This window comes from Oncorhynchus tshawytscha, linkage group LG09, assembly GCF_018296145.1.
Source record: "Oncorhynchus tshawytscha isolate Ot180627B linkage group LG09, Otsh_v2.0, whole genome shotgun sequence".
Lineage (NCBI taxonomy): Eukaryota > Metazoa > Chordata > Actinopteri > Salmoniformes > Salmonidae > Oncorhynchus > Oncorhynchus tshawytscha.
The window spans coordinates 66,744,354-66,771,027 of NC_056437.1; the positions used below are offsets into that span (position 1 = coordinate 66,744,354).

Below are 26,674 nucleotides of genomic sequence, written 5' to 3' on the forward strand. Positions count from 1 at the left end.
TAAAATTCAGTCCAGTTTCACAAAATAACACAAATTCCCACAAAAACACTCATCTTTGAAGGTGAGAGAGAAATACGTTTGTGCTGTTTTTCTCCAGCTTAGACGGGTAAAATCTGTATAAATGCGTCTCCCTCGCTCTCCTACCTGTTCATATTTCTCCAGCTCAGAGTGGTAGATCTGTCTGATCTGGGCCAGCTTGGCTCTGTAGTCTGAGTGTTCGATGCCTCCGTCGGCGCCGGGCGACCCTCCTGCTGCCGCTGCTGCAGCCGCCGCCGCCGCTGAGCCCCCGCCCTTCTCTGGGCCAGACACGCCCTCGGCCAGCAGCATGTTGTCCAGACGCATGATCTGGGGGTCTGGGGGGTCCTCATCCTGAATGCCTCGGATACTCAGCACTGGAGAGGAGGCGAAGAGAGAGAAATTCAATATATCAAATCAGGCATTAAAAAGGATAAGGGAGCACCGTGTCTCAATTGCAACGTCGGAGTCATTCAGATTCAACCCCTTATCCGACCCTAGGCACTTGAGGTAGATCTGACGAAGTTGGATAGGCAATATGGTAATAACACTCTCAGATAGAATGTTTGTCATACTGCTTAGGCTACCTGGCCTAAAGGCTTCTCCAATCCAATTTCTTTCAGATCTTTAGAAGTGCCTCAGCTAGGGGGTTGTTTCTGGACTGGGGCCTTAGTTTGAAATTTTAATGTACCGAAAAAAAGTTTCCAAATTGGCAAATCTGTATTTTCTCTACCGGAGAGGATGATTTTTCCAGGTTCCAGCAGGTGCAAGGGAAGGGAGGACAGTAGGACACTTCATCAATACTAAAACCTCAAGGAGAAGTGCCCTAGCTGTCAAAACAACCCTGTCGATTCTCTCCCTAATGGCATCCTAAAAGTAGTGCACTTTAAAAAGGGTTCCATTTGGGACGTACTTAAATTCTTAAGTGAATTCTAAATTGGCAGTACCCTATTTTAACACCAGGTGGCAGTGTGGCGCCTCAGTCAGTGTCAGGCTGCCAGTTCAGAGCAGAGAGAGGCAGGCAACAGCAACATGAGGCATGGGCAGAGTAATGGGAGTGCATGTGCTGTCACTGCAAGCTCGGCTGGCCATAAGTACAGCTTTCAGCCGCTCTGCTATTCCACTGTATTAAACCCAGGACCTCTGTCAGCCCCCAGCCACACACTCATCTCTCCCTCTTACAGATAGACACCCACACACAGAGGCACAGATGCACATATGGAGGCACACAGTACACACTCAGACACAACACACACAGGTGCAAACAGACACGCACATTGCCCTCAATGCAGACTCCTATACACAAACACACTTTGGACTCACAGCCGTTGTTTTAACACCATCATGCCGTACTGTACATTGTCCTTTCAAGCAACTACTGTAGATGTGCAACCTAACCAGGCTAGCACTGTACATCTTGGCTTGGTTTTGCTCAGTAGAGTGAAAGGGGTGTAAGAGAACTGGAGCATTGCTGTATTAAAGCCAAGACCAGTAACTCTCTCAGAGCCGGTTCTATCCAACTTACTGTTCTGCTGTTCACAGTACAGGAATATATACTGAACAAAAATATAAAAACGCAACATGTAAACGTGTTGGTCCCATGTTCATGAGCTGAAATAAAAGATTGCACAAAATGTTTATTTCTCTCCAATTTTGTGCACACATTTCTTTACATCCCTGTTAGTGAGCATTTCACCTTTGTCAAGATAGCCCATCCACCTGACAGGTGTGGCATGTCAAGAAGCTGATTGAACAGCATGATCATTACACAGGTGCACCTTGTGCCGGGGACAATAAAAGGCCACTTAATGTGCGGTTTTGTCACACAACACCACAGATGTCTCAAGTTGAGGGTGCGTGCAATTGGCATGCTGACTGCAGGAAGGTCCAACTGAGCTATTGCCAGATAATTTAATGTTAATTTCTCTACCATAAGCCGCCTCCAACGTTGTTTTAGAGAATTTGGCAGTATGCCCAACCAGCCTCACACCACGTGTAACCACACCAGCCCAAGACCTCCACATCCGGCTTCTTTACCTACAGGATCATCGGAGACCAGCTGATGAAACTGAGGAGTATTTCGGTCTGTAATAAAGCCCTTTTGTGGGGAAAAAAACCCAAATTGGACTGGCTGGGCCTGGCTCCCCAGTAGGCCTGCGCCCCTGCCCATTCATGTGAAATCGATAGACTATGGCCTAATGATTTTATTTCAATTGACTGATTTCCTTTTACGAACTGTAAAATGAGTAAAATCGTCAAAATTGTTGCGTTTATATTTTTTGTTCAGTATATAAATGTGTGTGTGTGTGTCCAATGGTTGGGTACAGCAGGATACATTTCCCTCTTGCATGGATAAATAAAGTATTTTTGTTAAAGCCATAACTAGCAGCTGTTCTGTACAGCTTACAGTTCTGGAACAGAGGAAAGACAAGAGACAATTCTATTTCTACCCAGCTTTATTCTCTCTGGGTTAACACAGCCATGGGAGAGAGTTCTTCAGAACAGTAAATACATCTGGGATATTTCCTGCAGTTCAATGGTAAAATGATATGGGTCTATCCATCGAGTCTTGAAAAGTACACACAACCAAGTGGCAGGGCCTGCTGTTGGACTGGAACACTAACTCTGGATTGGGGATTTAACGTGTAGTTACTGGACACTTGAGATAAAACGATGTTTCCACAATAAAGTCAGTATCCTTTCTGTTAGTGTACTACTTTAAAGTTCATCCTAACAATTCTGCCCACTCCCCCTCAACAATGGTCTCTCCCTCTCTTCTCTTAACTTTCCCTCCTTTTCTATAAACTTATTTTCTCCCCTGCTGTTGCCCTCTTTTTCTTGTTCCCTCTGGCCTCCGTTGTTTTCTCCATCTAGATCCTCTCTCTGTTCTCTCCGAGACACATTCCTCCACTGTTGCTCCACCTCTCATCCCCGCTCACGGCTCAGGAATGCAGCAGACCCAGCCGACTGAACTAGTGACCCCGATTGGCCCATCGCTCTCTCTCCCCCTCTCCACTCACAAAGCTAAACTTTAGTACATATCGGCTAGGTAGAGAAAAAGTGCTATTACGATGTGTATGCAAACTATGCACCTACTTGATACGTTTTCTAGAGTTGTGCGTGCTTGTGAGTAGATTGTGTTTTAAGTGTTAGGCTAATCCTCTATCTTGTGTGTGTGTGTGCTCTCCAGTAAGTCTGTAGCTTCCAGACTGTGTGTGTTCGTGCGTGTGTGTAGAAGTCAGTCTGAGCTGTCCCGTCCCAGACACTGTTCCAGACGAACCATTTCCCGATCCAGCAGACAGTGCAATACACCGGAGGCCCAGAATATTCAGACATTGGCTCAAAAAACATGAAACAGTATTTTGTTACCTACCAAATACTTTAGCGGCGCTTGATTGAGCTCGTCTAGACCAACAACATCAATGGAATAGTCCCAAAGGTACAAACCCCACCCATCTAGCACTCCAGGCAAAACACACTTCAAAAAATGTGCTTTTGGTCAGTTAGTGTTATACATGGATGCAGTGGCCATAGAAGGAGTAGTCAACTGACCGACAGCTCAAGAGGTCAAGCATGCCTCTCCGGGTCTTTCCCCTCCATCCTGCCCCACATCTCTGCTTACACACACCCTCCAACCCCCCAGTTCTCATTATTATAGCCCCCAGCTGTAGCCCCTAACGACCTCAGATTCTCCTAATTACTCCAATTATTAAGCTGTGATTTCTGACAATCGCACACATCTATTAGGGCCTATGCACTCAGTACTGAGCAGTCGTAATGCATTTTCCAATAAAGCAATAAGGAGCTGGTGTTTGCGGCCACAATACAATTACATAGTAAAAAAGACACAATAGCACCCTAGGTTGTGTGGCATTGAGACAGGCAGCGAGACGAGAGGAGAAGAGCTACAGCCATACTATGAAATATTCAGGCTCTCCAGCTGGGGTTTCAACTGCATACATAATCCTGAAGCTCATTCCTGCCTCACAGCCAATATCGCTATGCACACAGGCTAGAACGCAATTGTGCGTAGTAGGCAGCGCAGGTAGGTAGGTACACACTCTAGGCCCCTCAAACTCAACTCTGGACCTCAAAGCCAGTTCCACCGCATTTAGTTTCTTCTCCATTGTTCCCCTCTAATCAGTGAGTGATTTAGACCAGGGAAACCAGGTGTGTAATTAATGATCAGGTAGAACAGAAAAGCAGCAGGCTCCGGACCTCGTAGGGTCAGAGTTGAGAAGCCCCGCTCCCGGCCTACTTGTGTGGCAGGGTGAGGTTGAAGGTTACCCCTAACAGAGCAGCAGTGTCTTTAGTACATTAGGGGGAGATGCATGTTCCCCCGAATACATTCAGGCCTTCAGCCAACCCTCAGCTCATGGCACACACACTTTTTATCCCACGTCTGTCTTCTCTCGCTCTGTCCTGCATCCCCTTTTCACTCCTCCCCACACCCTCTCCTGTATCCCCCCCTCTCTCTCGGCCCCCCACACTCCAGCGCCACTCGCTCTCCATTTCAGTTGAGTTCTCCATGTGAGCTGCAATCCCTCATGCTGTCAGCCCCCACCTCTCCTCCTCCTCCTCTCCTCCCTCCATCTCCTCCTCTCCCTGTAGACAGACAGGATTAGCATTTTAATTGCCTCAGCTCCCTTGGGTATTCTCAGCCTTCCACTGAGGGAGCGAACCGGGGAGAGAGAAAGAAAGAGGGGGAGAGAAAAAGTAAGGATAGAGGGCAGCCTAGAAGGAGAACCAAGGAGAATTGGAAAAACAAGGGAGTCACAGGAGGAGACATAAAAGCAGAGAAGAGGCAGAGGAAGACGATGAGAAAGAAAAGGCAAGAGGGAACAGCAGAATAAGAACGCTTCAGAAATGCTCTCTGCTACGATACCGTAACTGGATCCAGAGGAAAACAATGGTCCAAAAGGAAGGAGGTTCCAAGCTACACAACCTTCACACAAGAAGGACCTACATACAGGTCAAGGATTGACATTCTGGCGAATTCACCGTCAGTACCAAGTAAAAGTCACTGGCCCAAATGAGAGAGGAAAAAAAGACTGGTCTTCAGAGAAGAGGAGGATGTGCAGTAAACCCTTTGTGAAATAAATTCACTATGAGCAAAGTTCCCAGTTTTACAACTAGGTTGAAAATATGACATACAAAGCAAAATATCAAATATTTCCAACCTAGGTCTATGACACCCATAGACTTCTATAAGGAGTACTCTGTAAATCGAAATTTGATGACGAATGCAACCTAGTGGCATCGGAAAGGAAGAGTGTAAAGTGACTCTGGGCCCCGGGAGGAAATTGAAGACTGTTACTGAACCCACAGGTTGAATTAGGATCCCCATGCTACAGCGGGAGTCGTCTGAGTGCTGTCTGGAGTAGTAAGTCCTAATCCAGGGGTATCCTCTTCCATTTTCCCTCCTCCCTCTAGTACAAATAATAATACATCCCTGGTGTAACAGAGGTCGGGAACCACGCTCAGATGTTTATTTATGTATTTAACTAGGCAAGTAAGTTAAGAATAAATTCTTATTTACAATGACTGCCTACCCCCGGCCAAACCCTAACACTGGGCCAGTTGTGCGCCGCCCTGTGGGACTCACCAATCACAGCCCGGAATCGAACCAGGGCCTGTAGTGACACCTCTAGCACAGATGCAGTGCCTTTAGACTTCTGCAACACTCGGGAGCCCTGATGACGACTTACCTTGCCTGAGCCCTGAAGACTTCCAAGGCTTTAGCGCAACAGGCGAACAACCTTGAAACCCAGTCGTTCGCGAGCAACAGCAAACAAGCTGCACGAAAGGTGCCGCTAGAGGTTCATAAGTAAGTAGGGAGGTGAGGGCATCGTAACATCTTTAGCTACACAAGTTGTCAATTGGGGACGACATTCATTCCAACAACAGTTGGGCCTATATTCCACAAAACGTTTTAGTCTATCGAGTGGTACTTTTTGGAGAGGGGCAGTAAGTAAGCTGTGGATATGTCAGGTCATGCTTTAAGCAGCGTCTGTGGTTGTGTTGGTCCTCTTAACTGAAAGCCTGTGGCACACACCCAGGCACACACACACACACACACACACACACACACACACACACACACACACACACACACACACACAAAAACAAACAAGCGGTCACACAAATGGTCAGTGTGTTTCCTTCCTGAGCGAGGGAGTGGTGAGTGGTCAGTGTCAACACCGTGTGATGAGGGGTGTGAATGGGAGATGTCCCACCCTGGGCAAACACAGTGAATACCGTTGAGCATGAAATTAACCCTTTGTTAACTAGAGACGACAACTATGGAGACCAGAGCAAATCGGGGACAAAAGGCTTCAATCAGATCTAGGCCTATAAGGCTCAACACATACCTCCTGTTCTCAGGTGCTCTACATGAGCCTTTACCATCCAACACATTCTCCATAATAAGCATCCACTAGAAGAGCAGCAGGAATGAGATGAAGAGAGGGAGGAGTGAGAGGCAGGAGGGTATTTGACATGTTTTCCTTTATTTAACTAGGTTAGTCAGTTAAGGACACATTCTTATTTACAATGACGGCCTACCCCGGCCAAGTCGAACCAGGACAACGCTGGGCCAATTTTTCGCCGCCCTATTGCGACTTCCAATCACGGCCAGTTGCGATACAGCCTGAAATCGAACCAGGGTCTGTAGTGACAACTCCAGCACTGAGATGCAGTGCCTTCGACCGCTGCACCACTCAGGAGCCCTCCAAAGAGATTAGGTACATGTATCCCTTAAAGTGGCCGTTGTCCCTCTATCCCTCCTTCACTTGCTCTCCTAGTGTTGTCATGACACCAGCATTTTGACTGATACCAGGTTTAGTATCAAAATACCATGTCAAAAAAAAAAAACGTATTAGCCAAAAAAAAAAATCACAGAATTGCAGTTGACGCAGACAGAAAACTCTTCTTCTGCCCTGTCCAAGCGTTGGGCATCTTTTGAGTTCAATCTCATTACATTAAATGTGATATAATTAAGTCTATGATTTCAAATCAAATTTTATTTGTCACATATACACGGTTAGCAGATGTTAATGCGAGTGTAGCGAAATGCTTGTGCTTCTAGTTCCAACAATGCAGTAATCCAACGAGTAATCTAACCTAACAATTCCACAACTACTACCTTATACACACAAGTGTAAAGGGATAAATAATATGTACATAAAGATATATGAATGAGTGATGGTACAGAACGGCATAGGCACGATGCAGTAGATGGTATAGCGTATAATATATACATATGTGATGAGTAATGTAGGGTATATAAACATAAAGTGGCATAGTTTAAAGTGGCTAGTGATACATGTATTACATAAAGATGGCAAGATGCAGTAGATGATAGAGTACAGTATATACATATGAGATGAGTAATGTTGGGAATGTAAACATTATATTAAGTGGCATTGTTTAAAGTGGCTAGTGATACATTTTACATCAATTCCCATCAATTTCCATTATTAAAGTGGCTGGAGATGTTGGCAGCAGCCACTCAATGTTAGTGGTGACTGTTTAACAGTCCGTTGGCCTTCAGATAGAAGCTGTTTTTCAGTCTCTCGGTCCCTGCTTTGATGCACCTGTACTGACCTCGCCTTCTGGATGATAGAGGGGTGAACAGGCAGTGGCTCGGGTGGTTGTTGTCCTTGATGATCTTTATGGCCTTCCTGTGACATGTAGGTGTAGGTGTCTTGGAGGGCAGGTAGTTTGTCCCTGGTGATGCGTTGTGCAGACCTCTCTACCCTCTGGAGAGCCTTACGGTTGTGGGAGGAATAGTTGCCGTACCAGGCAGTGATACAGCCCGACAGGATGCTCTCGATCGTGCACCTGTAGAAATTTGTGAGTGCTTTTGGTGACAAGCCGAATTTCTTCAGCCTCCTGAGGTTGCGCCAACAGAGATGGCCGCCTCTCTTCGCATTCCTAGGAAACTATGCAGTATTTTTTTTTTTTACGTGTTATTTCTTACATTCGTACCCCAGGTAATCTTAGGTTTCATTACATACAGTCGGGATGAACTACTGAATATAAGAGCAACGTCAACTCACCATCATTACGACCAGGAATATGACTCTCCCGAAGCGGATCCTGTGTTGTGCTTTCCACCCAGGACAATAGATCGGATCCCAGCCGGCGACCCTAAACAACGACGCCGTAAAAGGGGCAAACGAGGCGGTCTTCTGGTCAGGCTCCGGAGACAGGCACATCGCGCACCGCACCCGAGCATACTACTCGCCAATGTCCAGTCTCTTGACAACAAGGTTGATGAAATCCGAGCAAGGGGGTATGCCTTATGATTAACGAGACGTGGTGTGATCATAACAACATACAGGAACTCAAGTCCTTCTGTTCACCTGACTTTGAATTCCTCACAATCAAATGTTGACCGCATTATCTACCAAGGGAATTCTCTTCGATTATAATCACAGCTGTATATATATTCCCCCCCCCAAGCAGACACATCGATGGCCCTGAACAAACTTTATTTGACTCTATGTAAACTGGAAACCACATATCCTGAGGCTGCATTCATTGTAGCTGGGGATTTTAACAAGGCTAATCTGAAAACAAGATCAGCACATCGATTGAGCAACCAGTGCTGGTAAAACCCTGGATCATTGTTATTCTAACTTCCGCGACGCATATAAGGCCCTAAGGCCCTCCCCCGCCCTCGGAAAAGCTGACCACGACTCCATTTTGTTGCTTCCAGCCTACAGACAGACTAAAACAAGAAGCTCCCGCACTCAGGTCTGTTCAACGCTGGTCAGACCAATCTGATTCCATGCTTCAAGACTGCTTCGATCACGTGGATTGGGATATGTTCCGCATTGAGTCCAACAACAACATTGACAAATACGCTGATTCGGTGAGCGAGTTCATGAGAAAGTGCATTGACAATGTTATACCCACAGCAACGATTAAAACATTCCCAAACGAGAAACCGTGGATTGATGGCAGCATTCGCGCGAACCACTGCTTTTAACCAGGGCAAGGTGACCGGAAACATGACCCAATACAAACAGGGTAGCTATTCCCTCCGCAAGGCAATGAAACAAGCTAAGCGTCAGTATAGAGACAAATTAGAGTCGCAATTCAACGGCTCAGACACAAGAGGTATGTGGCAGGGTCTACAGTCAATCACGGATTACAAAAAGAAAACCAGTCCCGTCGCGGACCAGGATGGATGTCTTGCTCCCAGACAGACTAAATAACTTTTTTGCCCGCTTTGAGGATAATACAGTGCCACTGACACGGCCCGCTACCAAAACCTGCGGACTCTTCTTCACTGCAGCCGGCGTGAGTAAAACATTTAAACGTGTTAACCCTCTCAAGGCTGCAGGCCAAGACGGCATCCCCAGCCACGTCCTCAGAGCATGCGCAGACCAGCTGGCTGGTGTGTTTACGGACATATTCAATCAATTCTTATCCCAGTCTGCTGTTCCCACATGCTTCAAGAGGGCCACCATTGTTCCTGTTTCCAAGAAAGCTAAGGTAACTGAGCTAAACGACTGCCGCCCCATAGCACTTACTTCCGTCATCATGAAGTGCTTTGAGAGACTAGTCAAGGACCATATCACATCCACCCTACCTGATGCCCTAGACCCACTCCAATTTGCTTATCGCCCAAATAGGTCCACAGACGACGCAATCGCAACCACACTGCACACACAATCACACTACACTATGTGAGAATGCTGTTCATCGACTACAGCTCAGCATTTAACACCATAGTACCCTCCAAACTCGTCATTAAGCTCGAGACCCTGGGTCTCGACCCCGCCCTGTGCAACTGGGTACTGGACTTCCTAACTGGCAGCCCCCAGGTGGTGAGGGTAGGTAACAACATCTCCACCCCGCTGATCCTCAACACTGGGGCCCCACAAGGGTGCGTTCTGAGCCCTCTCTTGTACTCCCTGTTCACCCAAAACTGCGTGGCCACGCACGCCTCCAACTCAATCATCAAGTTTGCGGACAACACTACAGTGGCAGGCTTGATTACCAACAACGACGAGACGGTCTACAGGGAGGAGGTGAGGGCCCTCGGAGTGTGGTGTCAGGAAAATAACCTCTCACTCAACGTCAACAAAACAAAGGAGATGATCGTGGACTTCAGGAAACAGCAGAGGGAGCACCCCCCTATCCACATCGACGGGACAGTAGTGGAGAGGAAGTTAAGTTAAGTACCTCGGCGTACACATCACGGACAAACTGAATTGGTCCACCCACAGACAGCGTTTAATAGAGCAGTCTGACTGAGCGGTGGTAGGCAGCAGCAGGCTCGTAAGCATTCATTCAAACAAGCGTTCCTGCGTTTGCCAGCAGCTCGTTGCAATGCTTGAAGCACAGCGCTGTTTATGACTTCAAGCCTATCAACTACAGAGATTAGGCTGACAACACTAAAGTGCCTATAAGAACAGCCAATAGTCAAAGGTATAGGAAATACAAATGGTAGAGAGAAATAGTCCTATAATAACTACAACCTAACCACCAGCTTTCATATGTTCTCATGTTCTGAGCAAGGAACTTCAACGTTAGCTTTTTTACATGGCACATATTGCACTTTTACTTTCTTCTCCAACACTGTATTTTTGTATTATTTAAACCAAATTGAACATGTTTAATTTATTTGAGACTAAATTGATTTTATGTATTATATAAAGTTAAAATAAAAGTCTTCATTCAGTATTGTTGTAATTGTCATTATTACAAAATATATATATACATACACACAAAAATTTACCGATTTAATCGGGGTGTGTATCGGCTTTTTTTGGTCCTCCAATAAATCGGAGTTGAATAATCCTAAAATCGGTCGTCCTCTAGTAAAAACACTAGGAAATCAGCTCCAATTGATTTTAAATTTAGGAAATCTGTTCCAAAGTACTCGCATGCATAAGAGAGAGACGTGATTGTGTGTCGTTTTTCAGAGACAGCAAAGCCATTCATTAATAAATTCTACAAATCATACAATTACTTTGACTTTTTTATTACAAATCTACCCCTATAACAGTAACAATTTACGTGAACAGTAAATCTCTCTTGATATACTGGGTAAATCAAGATGTAACCTAGGAGGCCTATACACAATACAGGTGAAAGCATATTCAATAGGATTGTGTGCATGCAGAGTTATTGAGCCTGTTTTCATTGATTTCATGTGGCTATAGATGACAAAAATTGGTTTCCCTTCCATTTGGGTCTTATTTTATTTAACTGATCAACAAGATTTGCATAGAAGTTGCAATCTCTTCTTTTATAAAAGTTTGCACTCTCTCTTTAAACCCAGTAATGATGTCGTTCATGACGAGGCACACGCCCACACAGTCCGTTGAGGTCGTGAGAAAGAGACATGACAGGCGAAGGGGGAACGTTTCTTTGGACATGGAGAGACGATTAAGTTAAAGTTTTTGGTGAAAATTCTGCATATTTTGCGTTATGCTTGTATATTATCACAAACAAAGTACTAGGGTAGTGAATTGATGTTGTTAGCTTCCACAGTAAGCTAGCAAGGAAAGATAGCCTACAAAGCTGGAAGCTACCGGTATCTTCTTGCATTGGAAAGTGTTCTAGCCTGTATGGACATTGTTTTGCGAACAGTAATGAACAGTTAAAACATTTCTACGTGCTCTGCTGCATTATTCAAGTGTTTTAACTTCTGTGCAGCATGAGTGGGGAGCTAACATGATGCAGTCCAGACTCTCAAGCGCTCTAGCGAATGAATAAGTGGAGCAGACAAGAGGCAGGAATGGTGCACTCGCGCTATAAGGAGACTTGATTCTCTCAATCAGTATACAACCTGAGGCACATTTGACTGAAGTACCGAAAGTAACAAATTCTAGGATCTAACCGTTTATGTTCTAGTATCAAGAAAGTATGATGTTTCAGTATACCGTACAACACTACATCTCTCCCTTTCCCCCTCCATCCTTCTCCCTCTCAAATCAAATGTTATGTCACATGCATCTAATACAACAGGTGTAGACCTCACCATGAAATGCTTAATGTCCCTTCATAAAATAAAAATTGAAAAAAAATGTAAACTGTTGGCTTAGTAAAATATTTTGGGGAAAAAATGTATTGAAAAGAAAATGTAAAAAAGTTCATAAAACAAGGCTATATAAAAGGGGTACGGGGGGGGGGTACAGGTTAGTCGAGGTGATATGTACATGTATGCTCCCCGTCTTCCCTCTCATTAGCCCAGCTGCCTGCTTTCCCGTGCTCGTTAAGAGTCGCCTCTGAAGGAGCTCCTAAAGACTTTGAAAAATGAACGCTCATTTGAGAGGTTGTTCATTTGCACTGTTATGCAAATGAGGTGGCAATTAAGCAGTAGCTCAGAGGAGCAGCGGCCATTTATAATGAACCAACGAGCACCATGACAGAGTCAGATGTTACCGGGGAGAGAGCTGGAGATGCTAAGCACGCATGTTGGTTGTCTGTGTCTGATTACACTAGCACTACCTCTATAATCAAAACACACAGACTCAGCGGTTATACTAAATAGTATTATAGGACAAATCTAGGGTACAGGTAAGTAGGTACTACAATGTACTCTCTAATTAGTTAAGCTACTCACAAACATAGCCTGCTTGAAACAAACTATACAGCCTGTAGAGCAGGGTTCCCCAAGTGGTTTTATTTGGCCCTCCAAGTTGTCTGAGAATTTTTTTAAATGAATTCATTGTTGGACAGAAGACTAAAAACTATAGGTCGACCGACATGGCCGATTAATTAGGGCCGATTTCAAGTTTTCATAACAATCGGTAAATCGGCATTTTTGGACGCTGATTACATTGTAATCCACGAGGAGACTGTATGGCAGGCTGACTACCTGTTACGCAAGTGCAGCAAAGAGCCAAGGTAAGTTGCTAACTAGCATTAAACAAATCAATCGTAACATAATCACTAGTTAAGTACACATGGTTGATGATATTACTAGTTTAACTAGCTTGTCCTGCGTTGCATATAATCAATGCGGTGCCTGTTAAATTTATCATCGAATCACAGCCTACTTTGCCAAACGGGTGATGATTTAACAAAAGAGCATTTGTGAAAAAAGCACAATCGTTGCACCAATGTACCGAACCATGAACATCAATACCTTTATTAAAATCAATACACAAGTATATGTTTTTTTGAATCTGCATATTTAGTTAAAAGAAATTCATGTTTAGCAGGCAATATTAACTAGGGAAATTGTGTCACTTCTCTTGCGTTCAATGCAAGCAGAGTCAGGGTATATGCAGCAGTTTGGGCCGCCTGGCACGTTGCGAACTGTGTGAAGACCATTTCTTCCTAACAAAGACCGTATTTATTATTATGACATAACATTGAAGGTTGTGCAATATAACAGCAATATTTAGACTTTTTTTTAGGGTTGCCAATCATTCGATATAATACGGAAGGGTTCCATATTTCACTGAAAGAATAAACGTTTTGTTTTCAAAATGAACGTTTCTGGATTTGACCATATTAATGACCTATGGCTCATATTTCTGTGTGTTTATTATATTATAATTAAGTCTATGATTTGATAGAGCAGTCTGACTGAGCGGTGGAAGGCAGCAGCAGGCTCGTAAGCATTCATTCAAACAAGCACTGTCCTGTGTTTGCCAGCAGCTCATCGCAATGCTCATCACAGCGCTGTTTATGACTTCAAACCCATCAACTCCCGAGATTAGTCTGGTAATACTATAGTGCCTACAAGAACATCCAATAGTCAAAGGTATATGAAATACAAATGGTGTAGAGAAATAGTCCTATAATAACTACAACCTAAAACTTCTTACCTGGGAATATTGAAGACTCATGTTAAAAGGAACCACCAGCTTTCATATGTTCTCTGGTTCTGAGCAAGGAACTGAAACGTTAGCTTCTTTACATGGCACATATTGCACTTTTACGTTCTTCTCCAACACTGTGTTTTTGCATTTAAACCAAATTGAACATCTTTCATTATTTATTTGAGACTAAATTGATTTTATTTATGTATTATAGTAAGTTAAAATAAAAGCCTTCATTCAGTATTGTTGTAATTGTCATTATTATAAATATATATATATAAAAAAAAAAAAAAAAAAAAAAAAAAATCGTCCGATTAATCGGTATCATCTTTTTTTGGTCCTCCAATAAATTGGTATCAATATTGGTATTGGTCCTCCAATAAATCATAAAATTGGTCGACCTTTAGTAAAAACACTATGAAATCAACTCCAACTGTTTTTAAATTTAAAGTACTCCCATGCATAAGCGAGACAGACGTGATTGTATACAAAATGTAAGCAAGGTTTGAAATTGTTTTAGTCCAATTATATCCGTTTGGGCTTCTTGTGAAAAATGTATTAGTAATTATGTTCCGGCTATCCGCTCAATAATTTATTTTTATTTTATTTAAAATTGTCCCGTCGCTGAATCTAGTTGATGAATCTAGTCCCCGCTGAATCTAGTCCCTGCTGCAGAGCTAGTTTTGTTAATGTGCATTCTTATGAGTGTTGTGTTTACACCTTTGTGGGAGACTGCCAGATTAGAGTAGATTAACCAAAAGGCTGTATCCAAAGCCTAAATCCAAGGTGTCACCAATCTAATCTCCGTCTCCAGAGAACAACACAGCAGCTCCACAGGCTTACCAGGAGAAGGGGTCCTTAATACCGCCAATAACCCTCAACACACTACCTAATCCTGGGCAGTTTCCGTGACAGTCACACACACACCATGGAAGGTGCTGAGTTAGATAATTATATCCAAGTGAGCGATGGCCTTTTTTCACGTATGTCTAACAGGGGTTCTGATCAAAAGTAATGCACTCTAAAAAGGCACGGTGTGTAAAACACAAAACATATTCTCTCTGGTTGGTGTGGAGGAGTTCTACAAGCTCTTAGCCTGGTCGCAGATCTGTGTGTGTCATCTTGCCAACTCCTATGTTCATTGTCAGGCAAAACAGCACCAACATATCTGGGACCAGGCTAGAAGGCTCCCTTCTATCAATTGTAATTAATCCTTAATTAGTGGGGATTAGGGCACTGGGAGCTCCGACACTCCAACCGCCTGCCACTGCCACCTTTAATGCAATCCAGCTGAGACCACATTTACATGTCTTTAATTAAGAGGACTGACAGTGGCTGCTTTTACAACAAGCTCCCCACTGAACGGGAGAGAGGGAGAAGAGACAAGCTGAGGGGTATTGGCTAAGAGCACTGGAACACAGGCATGGTTCCTCACGTAGTATAGATCTGACCTTATACACTTGTATCTATGAATTTGAGAGTGGGTAGGCCTACATTTCCCCAGCGGTATCCCTCAGCTTTACAGCTAACCAAGTGGCGGGGCTGCCTCTTGTTTCACATTGAGGAGAGGGCCTTTGAAGCATGAAACACACTGAGAATCTCACTGCACTTCAAAGTGCCATGGGATGGTAGCTAGCGAAGTGCACAGACACAATGCACATAACACAATACTTCCTCCAAACTAGCTAACCACTGTAGCTAGTATTGACATAATTAAACCACAACGGAATAGCTAGTTTCCATGTAACAGCTGCCTGTGTTAGCTGCCGAGTTAGTGCAGTGTCCTTAGCTAGCTAGCCATGTTGTGCTAGCTAGCTAAACATTGGGCTGGCACTGACAGTATGGGATTATGGAGAGTGAATTAAACGATTTCTTCGTCATCTTCCTATGTAGTTATCTAGCTGCGGCTAGTTTCAACAAGGGCTTTCTACACAACAGCAACATTAGCGCAGATAGCTTGGAATCTATACCATAAGCATGGATATGTTACCAAAGATTGGAAAGCTGCCGCGGTCATCCCCCTCTTCAAAGGGGGAGTGACTCTAGACCCAAACTGCTGTAGACCTATATCTATCCTACCCTGTCTTTCTAAGGTCTTCGAAAGCCAAGTTAACAACCAGATTACCGACCATTTCGAATCCCACCATACCTTCTCCGCTATGCAATCTGGTTCCAGAGCTGGTCATGGGTGCACATCATAACGACATCATAACCGCCATCGATAAGAGACATTACTGTGCAGCCGTATTCGTCGACTCCATCAATCACCACATTCTTATTTGCACTCGACAGCCTTGGTTTCTCAAATGATTGCCTCGTCTGGTTTACCAACTACTTCTCTGATAGAGTCCAGTGTGTCAAATCGGAGGGCCTGTTGTCCGGACCTCTGGCTGTCTCTATGGGGGTGCCATAGGGTTCAATCCTTGGGCCGACTCTCTTCTCTGTATACATCAATGATGTTGCTCTTGCTGCAGGTGATTCTCTGGTACAATGACACCATTCTGTATACTTCTGGCCCCTCTTTGGACACTATATTAACTAACCTCCAGACAAGCTTCAATGCCATACAACTCTCCTTCTGTGGCCTCCAACTGCTCTTAAATGCAAGTAAAACTAAATGCATGCAATTCAACCAATCACTGCCCGCACCTGCTCGCCTGTCCAGCATCACGGCTCTGACTTAGAATACGTGGACAACTACAAATACCTAGGTGTCTGGTGACTGTAAACTCTCCTTCCAGACTCACATCAAACATCTCCAATCCAAAGTTAAATCTAGAATTGGCTTCCTATATCGCAACAAAGCATCCTTCACTCATGCTGCCAAACATACCCCCGTAAAACTGACCATCCTACTGATCCTCGACTTCGGTGATGTTATCTATAAAATAGCCTCCGACACTCTACTCAACAAGTTGGGATGCAGTCTATCACAGTGCCATCCGTTTTGTCACCAAAGCCCCATACACTACCCACCATTGCGACCTGTACGCTCGTTGGTTGGCCCTCGCTTCGCACACGTCGCCAAACCCACTGGCTACAGGTTATCTACAAGTCTCTGCTAGGTAAAGCCCCGCCTTATCTCAGCTCACTGGTCACAATAGCAGCACCCACTCGTAGCACGCGCTCCAGCAGGTATCTCTCACTGGTCACCCCCAAAGCCAAATCCTCCTTTGGGTCGTCTGTCCTTCCAGTTCTCTGCTGCCAATGACTGGAATGAACTGCAAAAATCTCTGAAGCTGGAGACTCATATCTCCCTCACTAGCTTCAAGCACCAGCTGCAGAGCAGATCACAGATCACTGCACCTGTACATAGCCCTGTACATAGCCCATCTATCTACCTACCTCACCCAGCATTTATTTATCTTGCTCCTTTGCACCCCAGTATCTCTACTTGCACATTCATCTTCTGCACATCTACCATTCCAGTGTTTAATTGGTATATTGTAATTACTTCGCCACCATGGCCTATTTATTACCTTAACTCCCTTATCTTACCTCATTTGCACTCACTGTATATAGACGTTTTGTTTTACTGTATTATTGACTGTTTTGTTTATTCCATGTGTAACTCTGTGTTGTTGTGTGTCGAATTGCTATGCTTTATCTTGGCCAGGTCACAGTTGCAAATGAGAACTTGTTCTCAACTAGCCTACCTGGTTAAATAAAGGGTGAAATAAAAAATAAATACAAATGTATTGCTAAACAACACTTCTGCCACCTTCTAGTTTGGAGTATTTTAACAAAGCTGAGTGGCTGACGACTTCCAAGGTCTTTGCTGTTTGAACACAAAAGAGAGCGACTGTCGACTGTTCAGAGGTGCAAAGTACTGTCGGAAGGCAATCCTACCGGTATGACTGGGCTTTAAAAAATGTGGTCTAATGCAGCATTTTTTATATTTTTATCTCAAATCTAATCATTTCTGGGTAACAATCACAACAGCATCGAGACGAGAGCCTTTAATTTGTGGAGGAATAAAACAAGGGGGTTTGGTAACCACACCACAGGCCAGTCAGCCCACCTACCATTAGGCACAACCAAGCCTGGGGATGATCTTGCCTCCCCGGTCGGAGGGCTTGTATTGGGGGCGTGGATTGGGTGTCTGTCAGGTCCAGAGGTCTGTGTGATATTAGCCGTCTGCCAATCTGGCGTGGGGGAATGGACACAGTAATTACTACTGCTCTTAATGCCTCATCAATCTCTATCGCTCCTTCTCCCTTCCCTCTCCCCACCCCTCTTTTTCATTCTCTTCATTCCGTGAAGGAACAAACAGATTGGTCGACAGTGACAAACGGAATGAAATCATCTGGGGTGTGTGAGTGACAATATACCAGCTTGAATGTAACTGCATCGATGCAATAAACAAAATAAAAATGTCCTTAGTCAGTCGAGAGTATGAGTCAGTCAAGGAGCTGTGTATACAAGTATCTGACTGGGTTATCCTCATTTGTCTATGTTGTTAGTAGTATTGTCACGATACCAGAACATTGACCTCGATACCAGATTTAGTATCACGAGTCTCAATGCCGAAAGGATACGCAATACCAAAAGTATAACACGGCAAAAATGTGTTTTAGCTTAAGTCACAGAATAACCACAGGGCTTTATTTTTGAAAACGTTGAACAAAATGTTGACGGCAACTGCTCAGCCTCCGACCGCAAGGCACAAGAGGGTAGCGCGTACGGTGCAGTACATCACCGGGGCCAAGCTTCCTGTCATCCAGGACCTCCATACCAGGTGGTGTCAGAGGAAGGTCCTAAAAATTGTCAAAGACTCCAGCCATCCTAGTCATAGACTGTTCTCTCTGCTACCGCACAGCAAGCGGTACCGGAGCGCCACGTCTAGGTCCAAGAGGCTTCAACTCCCAAGCCATAAGACTCCTGAACACCTAATCAAATGGCTACCCAGACTATTTGCATTGCCCTGCCCCCCTCCCTTTATACACAGCTGCTACTGGTGTTATCATCTACGAATAGTCACTTTAATAACTACCTACATGTACATACTACCTCAATTACCTCGACTAAACTCTGCCCCCGCATATTGACTCTGTACCGGTACCCCGTATATAGCCTCGCTATTGTTATTTTACTACTGCTCTTTAATAATGTTACTTTTATTGGGTATTCTTCTTAAAACTGCATTGTTGGTTAAGGGCTTATAAGTAAGCACTTCACTGCAATGTCAGACAGAGCATGTGACAAATAAAATGTGAATTGATAACTTAAAACAAAGATATTCTATATTACATTTAAAAAAATAACACCCATATTAAATAACAGAATAATATATTTAAATGTTCCTTCTGCAGAACCATGAGACTCAGATCATACAAAATAATTGTACAATTACATCTAAACGGTACATCTAAATTTTCATTTGACACAGGGTTAATTGGCTCATCGAAGGCCGTAATATTAGGAAAAATGACAATTATTTAGCTGTAATTCAATTAACAGTTTAGTTCGAAAACATAAAAACACTGAAGCTCATTTCTTAAGCTTCTAGATTGCAATAGTCCACACACACAAACACACCATAGAAAAACAATGGATTTTACACAGCATACTACGATTTCCAGAGTGCATTTCAACTGCCAGGGCTGCTGGCTGGCTGGCTAGTGGCTACTGCTAGCAAGCCCAGACAAACGCAAAGTAATCTTAACATATTGCTATTATAGCCAAGTTGAGTTTCAATCATATTACAATGCTCACATGAATGTCATGCTGAATATACTCGACTAGGTTTCCATCCAATTGGCAACAGATTTGTGAGAATATTCTAGAATCAGCTTAAAGAAAATATGCACATTTTCCCACCAGTGGTGTTTCCACCAAACAGACTTGTGGATAAAAATAAGTGCTTGATGACCGTGCACACAAAATGTACTTTTTCTGAGTTTTCACCAAATGAAAATCTTAACTCTCAATATGTTTCCATTGCATTTCCAACTCTACCGATAGCTTTGTTACAAAAACTGTGGCATTAAATAGCCTACTCCGGTCTTGGCACGTGCTCTCTGGCCAACAGCTTGCAGATACAGTGCGGGTAAGCTAGTCTACATGAGATTATTATGGATAAGAGAATGTTTTTATATGTAAAACATCAAATCACCAGAATAAGAGCCTGGATATTTATTGGAAAAGCGCATCCAGATCACCGTGCACTTTGACCACCCTGTGAAGTTCATAACTTATTTCATCTATAGCCTAATAAACTGCATGTTTTCCCAAGTCATAGTGGGAGGATCACACACACACACACACACCATGTCACGTGACTCCAAGTGAATGTTGATATGGTTATTAGATAAATATTGGTGCATGAAAGCGTTTTCACCGCACTCTCGCATAATTCATTATACAGACAAAGAGAGCCCACCATATCGACATTTATAAAATGCGGAAACGTCCTGTTTCCATCACAGCGGTTGTGATTATTATGTTTTTTTAAAAACATTTACTACCATTAAAACTGTGGATGGAAACGTGGTTAGTCACTCAAACATTATTAAAATGTTGCTGCTAGTAGAATGACGTTACAATGCAAATGTCATGTGTAATAGTTAGTCGTTTTGCCTCAACCTCCCTTGCCCTCTATTGCTTTGTAACAACTTTCACATAGTTGTTTTGATGGGCTAGCCCTCATCTGCAATGGAAGCAAAGTATTCTCATAGCTCGCTTCTGGAGCCAGTTTTGTCAACAAGTTGCGGGCGTGGAGATATGAAGTTTTCGTTATAAAGAAGCCACGCGGTCTTCATTTTCTCTCTCCTCTCGCTTGCTTCTCAAAAGTGGCTTGCGCCGTGCCGTGTGCAGCCGCATGCATGCGCAAATGCAAGTAGCCTGGCTAGCTTACTACAGCCCCCTTGAGAAGATTCAGACAAAATACACAGACTCCATCCTCTCATTCCATATATGACGTGAGACACATTTGACAGAAGTTACCAAAAGTAACAAATTCTAGTACCAAACTGTTTTTCATGTTCTAAACTCAGCAAAAAAACAAAATGTCCTCTCACTGTCAACTGCGTTTATTTTCAGCAAACTTAACATGTGTAAATATTTGTATGGCCATAACAAGATTCCCTGATGAAGACAGCTTGGCTGTCGAAACGTTGGTAACTAAATTTTTGCATCTGATCTCCTATAGTGTGCGGCTCTTTTATTTTCATGTTTTCTACTCTGCTGGCTAGCACCTCGCCTAAATAGGTGTGCGTTTCTTTTTCTCCTAAATATTTGTATGAACATAAGATTCAACAACTGAGACAAACTGAACAAGTTCCACAGACATGTGACTAACAGAAATGGAATAATGTGTCCCTGAACAAAGGGGGGCTCAAAATCAAAAGTCAGTATCTGGTGTGGTCACCAGCTGCTTTAAGTAATGCAGTGCATCTCCTCATGGACTGCACCAGATTTGCCAGTTCTTGCTGTGAGATGTTACCCCACTCTTCCACCAAGGCACCTGCAAATTCCCAGACATTTCTGGGGAGGAATGGCCCTTGCCCTCACCCTCCGATCCAACAGGTCCCGACGTGCTCAATGGAATTGAGATCCGGGCCTTTTGCTGGCCATAGCAGAACATTGTCCTTTTAAAATGGGACAATTATATGGCTCCATGTCCTTATAAAATGGGACAATTATATGGTCCCCATCTAAAAGTGGTGATGTAATATGGATCAGTGGATCCAAATCTTTCTATCAGTCACGCTTTGTTTACATTCATTCACTAAGCGTGGAGTAAAAATTCATTAAAATGCTTGGAAGTCAACCTTTTCTCAAAAGTTTACATTTACGATGAAATTTAAGTTTTATAATTTAACATTATTTGCTTTTTATTAAGCCACCCTACTTCAGTCTTATTTTAAGAACATTTCCTGTCTTGAAGGAAATCACGCACAGAACGAGCAATGTGGCATTGTCATGCTGGAGGGTCATGTCAAGATGAGCCTACAGGAAGGGTCCCACATGAGGGAGGAGGATGTCTTCTCTGTAACGCACAGCATTTAGATTTCCTGCAATGACAGCACGCTCTGTCCGATGATGCTGTGACACATTGTCCCAGAACATGACAGACCCTCCACCTACAAATCGATCCCGCTCCAGAGTACAGTCCTCAGTGTAATGCTCATTCCTTCGACGATAAACCGAATCCCACCATCACCCTGGTGAGACAAAACCGTAAAGAGCACTTTTTCCCAGTCCTGTCTGGTCCAGCGACGGTGGGTTTGTGCCCATAGGCAACGTTGTTGCCGGCGACGTCTGGCGAGGACCTGCCTTACAACAGGTCAACAAGCCCTCAGTCCAGCGCCTCTCAGCCTATTGCGGACAGTCTGAGCACTGATGGAGGGATTGTGCGTTCCTGGTATAACTCCGGTAGTTGTTGCCATCCTGTACCTGTCCCGCAGGTGTGATGTTCGGATGTACCGAACCTGTGCAGGTGTTTTTACTAGAGGTCGACCGATTAATTAGGGCCGATTTCAAGTTTTCATAACAATCGGAAATCGGTATTTTTGGGCGCCGATTTGTTTATTTTTTATATACCTTTATTTAACTAGGCAAGTCAGTTAAGAACACATTCTTATTTTCAATGACTACCTAGGAACGGTGGGATGGCCTAGGAACCTTGTCAGCTCGGGGGATCCAATCTTGCAACCTTACAGTTAACTAGTCCAACGCAATAACGACCTGCCACTCTCTCGTTGCACTCCATAAAGAGACTGCCTGTTACGCGAGTGCAGTAAGCCAAGGTAAGTTGCTCGCTAGCATTAAACTTATCTTATAAAAAACAATCATAATCACTAGTTAACTGCACATGGTTGATGATATTACTAGATATTATCTAGCGTGTCCTGCGTTGCATATAATCTGACTGAGCATACAAGCATACAAGTAAGTATCTGACTTAGCGGTGGTAGGCAGAAGCAGGCGCGTAAACATTCAAACAGCACTTTCGTGCGTTTTGCCAGTAGCTCTTCGTTGTGCGTCAAGCATTGCGCTGTTTATGACTTCAAGCCTATCAACTCCCAAGATGGGGCTGGTGTAACCGAAGTGAAATGGCTAGCTAGTTAGCGCACACTAATAGCGTTTCAAATGACACTGAAATTCTAGTAGTTGTTCCCCTTGCTCTGCATGGGTAACGCTACTTCGATGGTGGCTGTTGTCGTTGTGTTGCTGGTTCGATGCCCAGGGAGGAGCGAGGAGAGGGACGGAAGCTATACTGTTACACTGGCAATACTAAAGTGCCTATAAGAACATCCAATAGTCAAAGGTTAATGAAATACAAATGGTATAGAGGGAAATAGTCCTATAATAACTACAACCTAAAACTTCTTACCTGGGAATATTGAAGACTCATGTTAAAAGGAACCACCAGCATATTTTCTCATGTTCTGAAAGGAACGGAAACGTCTTTCTTACAAAGCACATATTGAACTTTTACTTTCTCCTCCAACACTGTGTTTTTGTATTATTTCAACCAAATTGAACATGTTTCATTATTTACTTGAGGCTAAATTGATTTTATTTATGTATTAAGTTCAAATAAGTGTTCATTCAGTATTGTTGTAATTGTCATTATTACCGCCCCCCAAAAACTTTTTATATATATATTTTTTAAATAAAATAGGCAGATTAATCGGCATCGGCTTTTTTGGTCATCCAATAATCGGTGTTGAATAATCGGTCGACCGGTAGTTTTTACACATGTTCTGCCACTGCGAGGACGATCAGATGTCCGCCCTGTAGCGCTAGCTTAGGCGTCTCCGTACGGACATGGCAATTTATTGCTCTGGCCACATCTGCAGTCATCATGCCTCCTTGCAGCATGCCTAAGGCACATTCACGCAGATGAGCAGGGACCCTGGGCATCTTTTGGTGTTTTTCAGAGTCAGTAGAAAGGCCTCTTTAGTGTCCTAAGTTTTCATAACTGTGACCTTAATTGTCTACCATCTGTAAGCTGTTAGTGTCTTAACGACTGTTCCACAGGTGCATGTTCATTAATTGTTTATGGTTCATTGCACAAGCATGGGAAACGGTGTTTAAACCCTTTACAAATGAAGATCTGTGAAGTTATTAGGATTTTTACTAATTATCTTTGAAAGACAGGGTCCTGAAAAGGGCCGTTTTTGCTGAGTTTAGTATCGAAAAAGTACAGTTTCAGTATACTGTGCAACACTAGTAGTTACCCTTGACAACTGAACCTAAGCAGGCTATCATTTACAAACCAAGTTGAGAATCATTTTGTTCTACATTCAGTCAACCAGCTTCATCCAGGTTGTCCTAACGCATTGTAAATGGTATGTGTTTCTCTTTTGTTTTAAGTGGCATACTGTACATTGCCTATAGGAATTTCCCTTTACCCAAACTTTGGGCTCGGCCTGCTCTTAAAAAATGCATTAAAAAGTCTGAGGTTTCTCCAACAACTCGTTAAGTTTTACAGCTAGGTTCAAATGAAGCTCTTTGAAAAATAATAATTAAAAGGGCTTAATTAGCCATGTGATTCACTGGGACGGCAGGGCCGATGGCTCTAGTCGGTGCTACAGCAGATCCAGGACCAATGCTGTGTGTGTTTCTGAAACTGTACCCTATTTAAAAAACCAAGTGCACTACTTTTGACCAGGGCAGGTCAAAAGGGTGCATTTTCGGACACAGCCCTAGACAAGTGTTTCTCAACCTTTTCTGTACTTGACATGGCAAGATGGGTGTTTTGCTCCTTAGAGAACATTTTACAATAAATCAAGGCCTAACTTTTGAAAGCCGACTAAATCAGTCAGTGAACTAGCTCAAGCAGCATCGTCCCAGGTAACAGTTACAGTCCACAGACTGAGGTTGACAAACCCTGATCTAGAACAGTCAAGGATGTCCACGGTCAGAGACATTCAATATTTAACTGTGGTGTCTTTTACGGTTCGGTTGGTAGGGCATGATACTTGCGATGCAAGGATTGTGGGTTCAATTCCAGGGCCACCCATACGTAACATTTTTGCACACATTACTAAGTCTCTTTATATAAAATCAGCTGCTAAACGGCATATATTATTGATTATAATAATAACTTGGTTAATTTCAGGAAAGAATTACAGCTTATTGCCTTTCTTTTCAATAAACAACCAATAAAAGCAAACAGCTTCATTTGGAGGCTGAAAAACAACATGGCTGTTGCTTTTAAGTGGGTTGAAGTCAATTCCAAAACCCTGGCTTGTACCTCGATTTCAATAAACAGGCCTAAAACAGACGTGCTTGAGGTTTACATGTTCCGTCATTAAAACATTCTACAACGCTGGCTCAAAACGTAACACTGGTTCAGTCAGATCACTATGCAGGCTCATTCAGTAGAGCATGGTGCTTGCAACGCCAAGGGACGGGGGTTCGATTCCAGTTGACCCATACGTAAAAATGTACGCCTGCATGACTATGTCACTTTGGATGAAAGCATCTGCTAAACGGCATATTATTAACCAGGAAAAACAGTGCAGAGAGAGGAACGAGGAATGAAAGAATTGTGTACCAGGGTCATGTCGAGAAAGAAAACTTAGCTGCAGAAAAAGGCAGGAGAGCAGAATCCACGCAGGCAAACTAGGATTAAAAAGTAACCGCAGTAGCTTTTGGCAAAAACTTTCCCCATTGCACCAGCAGCTATTTTTAATGCCAATGCCCGAGAGAGAAAAGGAACAGAACAGGCCGTCAACCCAGAGTGGAAGCAAAGGAATTGTCTCTTCAACTTTGATCAATTCAAAATTCCTCTGTCTCTTCCAAGGCTTTTAATTTGTTTCAGAGTGAATCGTCAACAAAAGATATTAAAAATATATATATTTTAAAATGTTCACTCAGATGAAGGTAATATTTAACGTGAGAGAAAGAAAGATGGATAGAGAGAGAGACAAGAAGAGAGGGGTGGAGAGAAAAACAGAAAAAGAACAGAAAGAAGCGAGAAAGAGAGCGAGACTGGTGGTGAAGGGGGAGAGGAGGGGGGGTCCTGGCATTTTGAGCAGAACATTTCTTTAACAATGAAAACAATCTACCCAAATGCAGCACTCAGAGGAATTCACCTCCCCCACACCCCCCAACATTACCATATCAAAGCCCTGAGTTCAGAGCAAGTCTTCTCTTTCAAGAATGGGAGCGAGGCGAAGGGAGAGAAGGAGGGGTAGAGGACAAGACCGAAGCAGCAGGAGTAGACCAGAGCACTGAGTTTGCTTTTATCTCTGCTGTTCAGTGTGGGTGTGTGTTCGTTCATGCCTGTGTGTAAAAGACTGCAGAAAATCTAGTAGAGATACTAGAGGACTACTGATTGGGGCCTTCCATAGGCTGCAGCAGAGAGAGACTACGCCTTCACTATATAGAAATACTAAAACAGTAAAGAAACATGCTAAGCAAAAAGAAAAAACAGGTATCAGCAGAAATCCGCTCAATGTAATTTAGGCTTTGATGGTATATCGTATACTGGGGTATTTGGAAATAGACAGGGCTTAGACTGCTTAAAAATCATTCTTTAACCAGCCTCCTCTCCTTCAATCTACCCTGATTGAAGGCTGAAAAGCCTGACAGTATTTTTCAATAGTGTCAAAACTATCACTTTTTTTTGTAGCTACTTTAAATAAACAACAGCAGTCAACTATGTGTTATGAGTTAAATTAGATTGTGTTCTTCAATTCATACATTTTTCATTATGAAAAATGCCGGTAGTACCCAGTCACGTGGTGCTTGTTTACAAGCACGGCAGGCTCATTAGGCAGGATTAAGTGGCCACCTACAGCGCAAGATTGACGAGGGTGGGATTTTCTGAGCTAAAACTGATTAAGATGCACCGCCAACACCACACTTTTTAAAAACATTTTATTTAAACTAGGCAAGTCAGTTAAGAA

At 43.4% G+C, this 26,674-nt stretch overlaps 1 protein-coding gene across 6 annotated transcripts in view; it reads right to left on the reverse strand.

Annotated features, from left to right (window-relative positions):
- Positions 1 to 26,674, reverse strand: part of pbx4 (pre-B-cell leukemia transcription factor 4) — a 54,242-nt gene that overhangs the window by 9,240 nt on the left and 18,328 nt on the right. For all 6 annotated transcript variants that reach the window (XM_024432815.2, XM_024432814.2, XM_024432813.2 and 3 more), the window contains one exon: positions 145 to 392. In XM_024432815.2, coding sequence (XP_024288583.1) covers positions 145 to 392 — 248 coding nt within the window. The remainder of the gene's footprint in view (positions 1 to 144; positions 393 to 26,674) is intronic.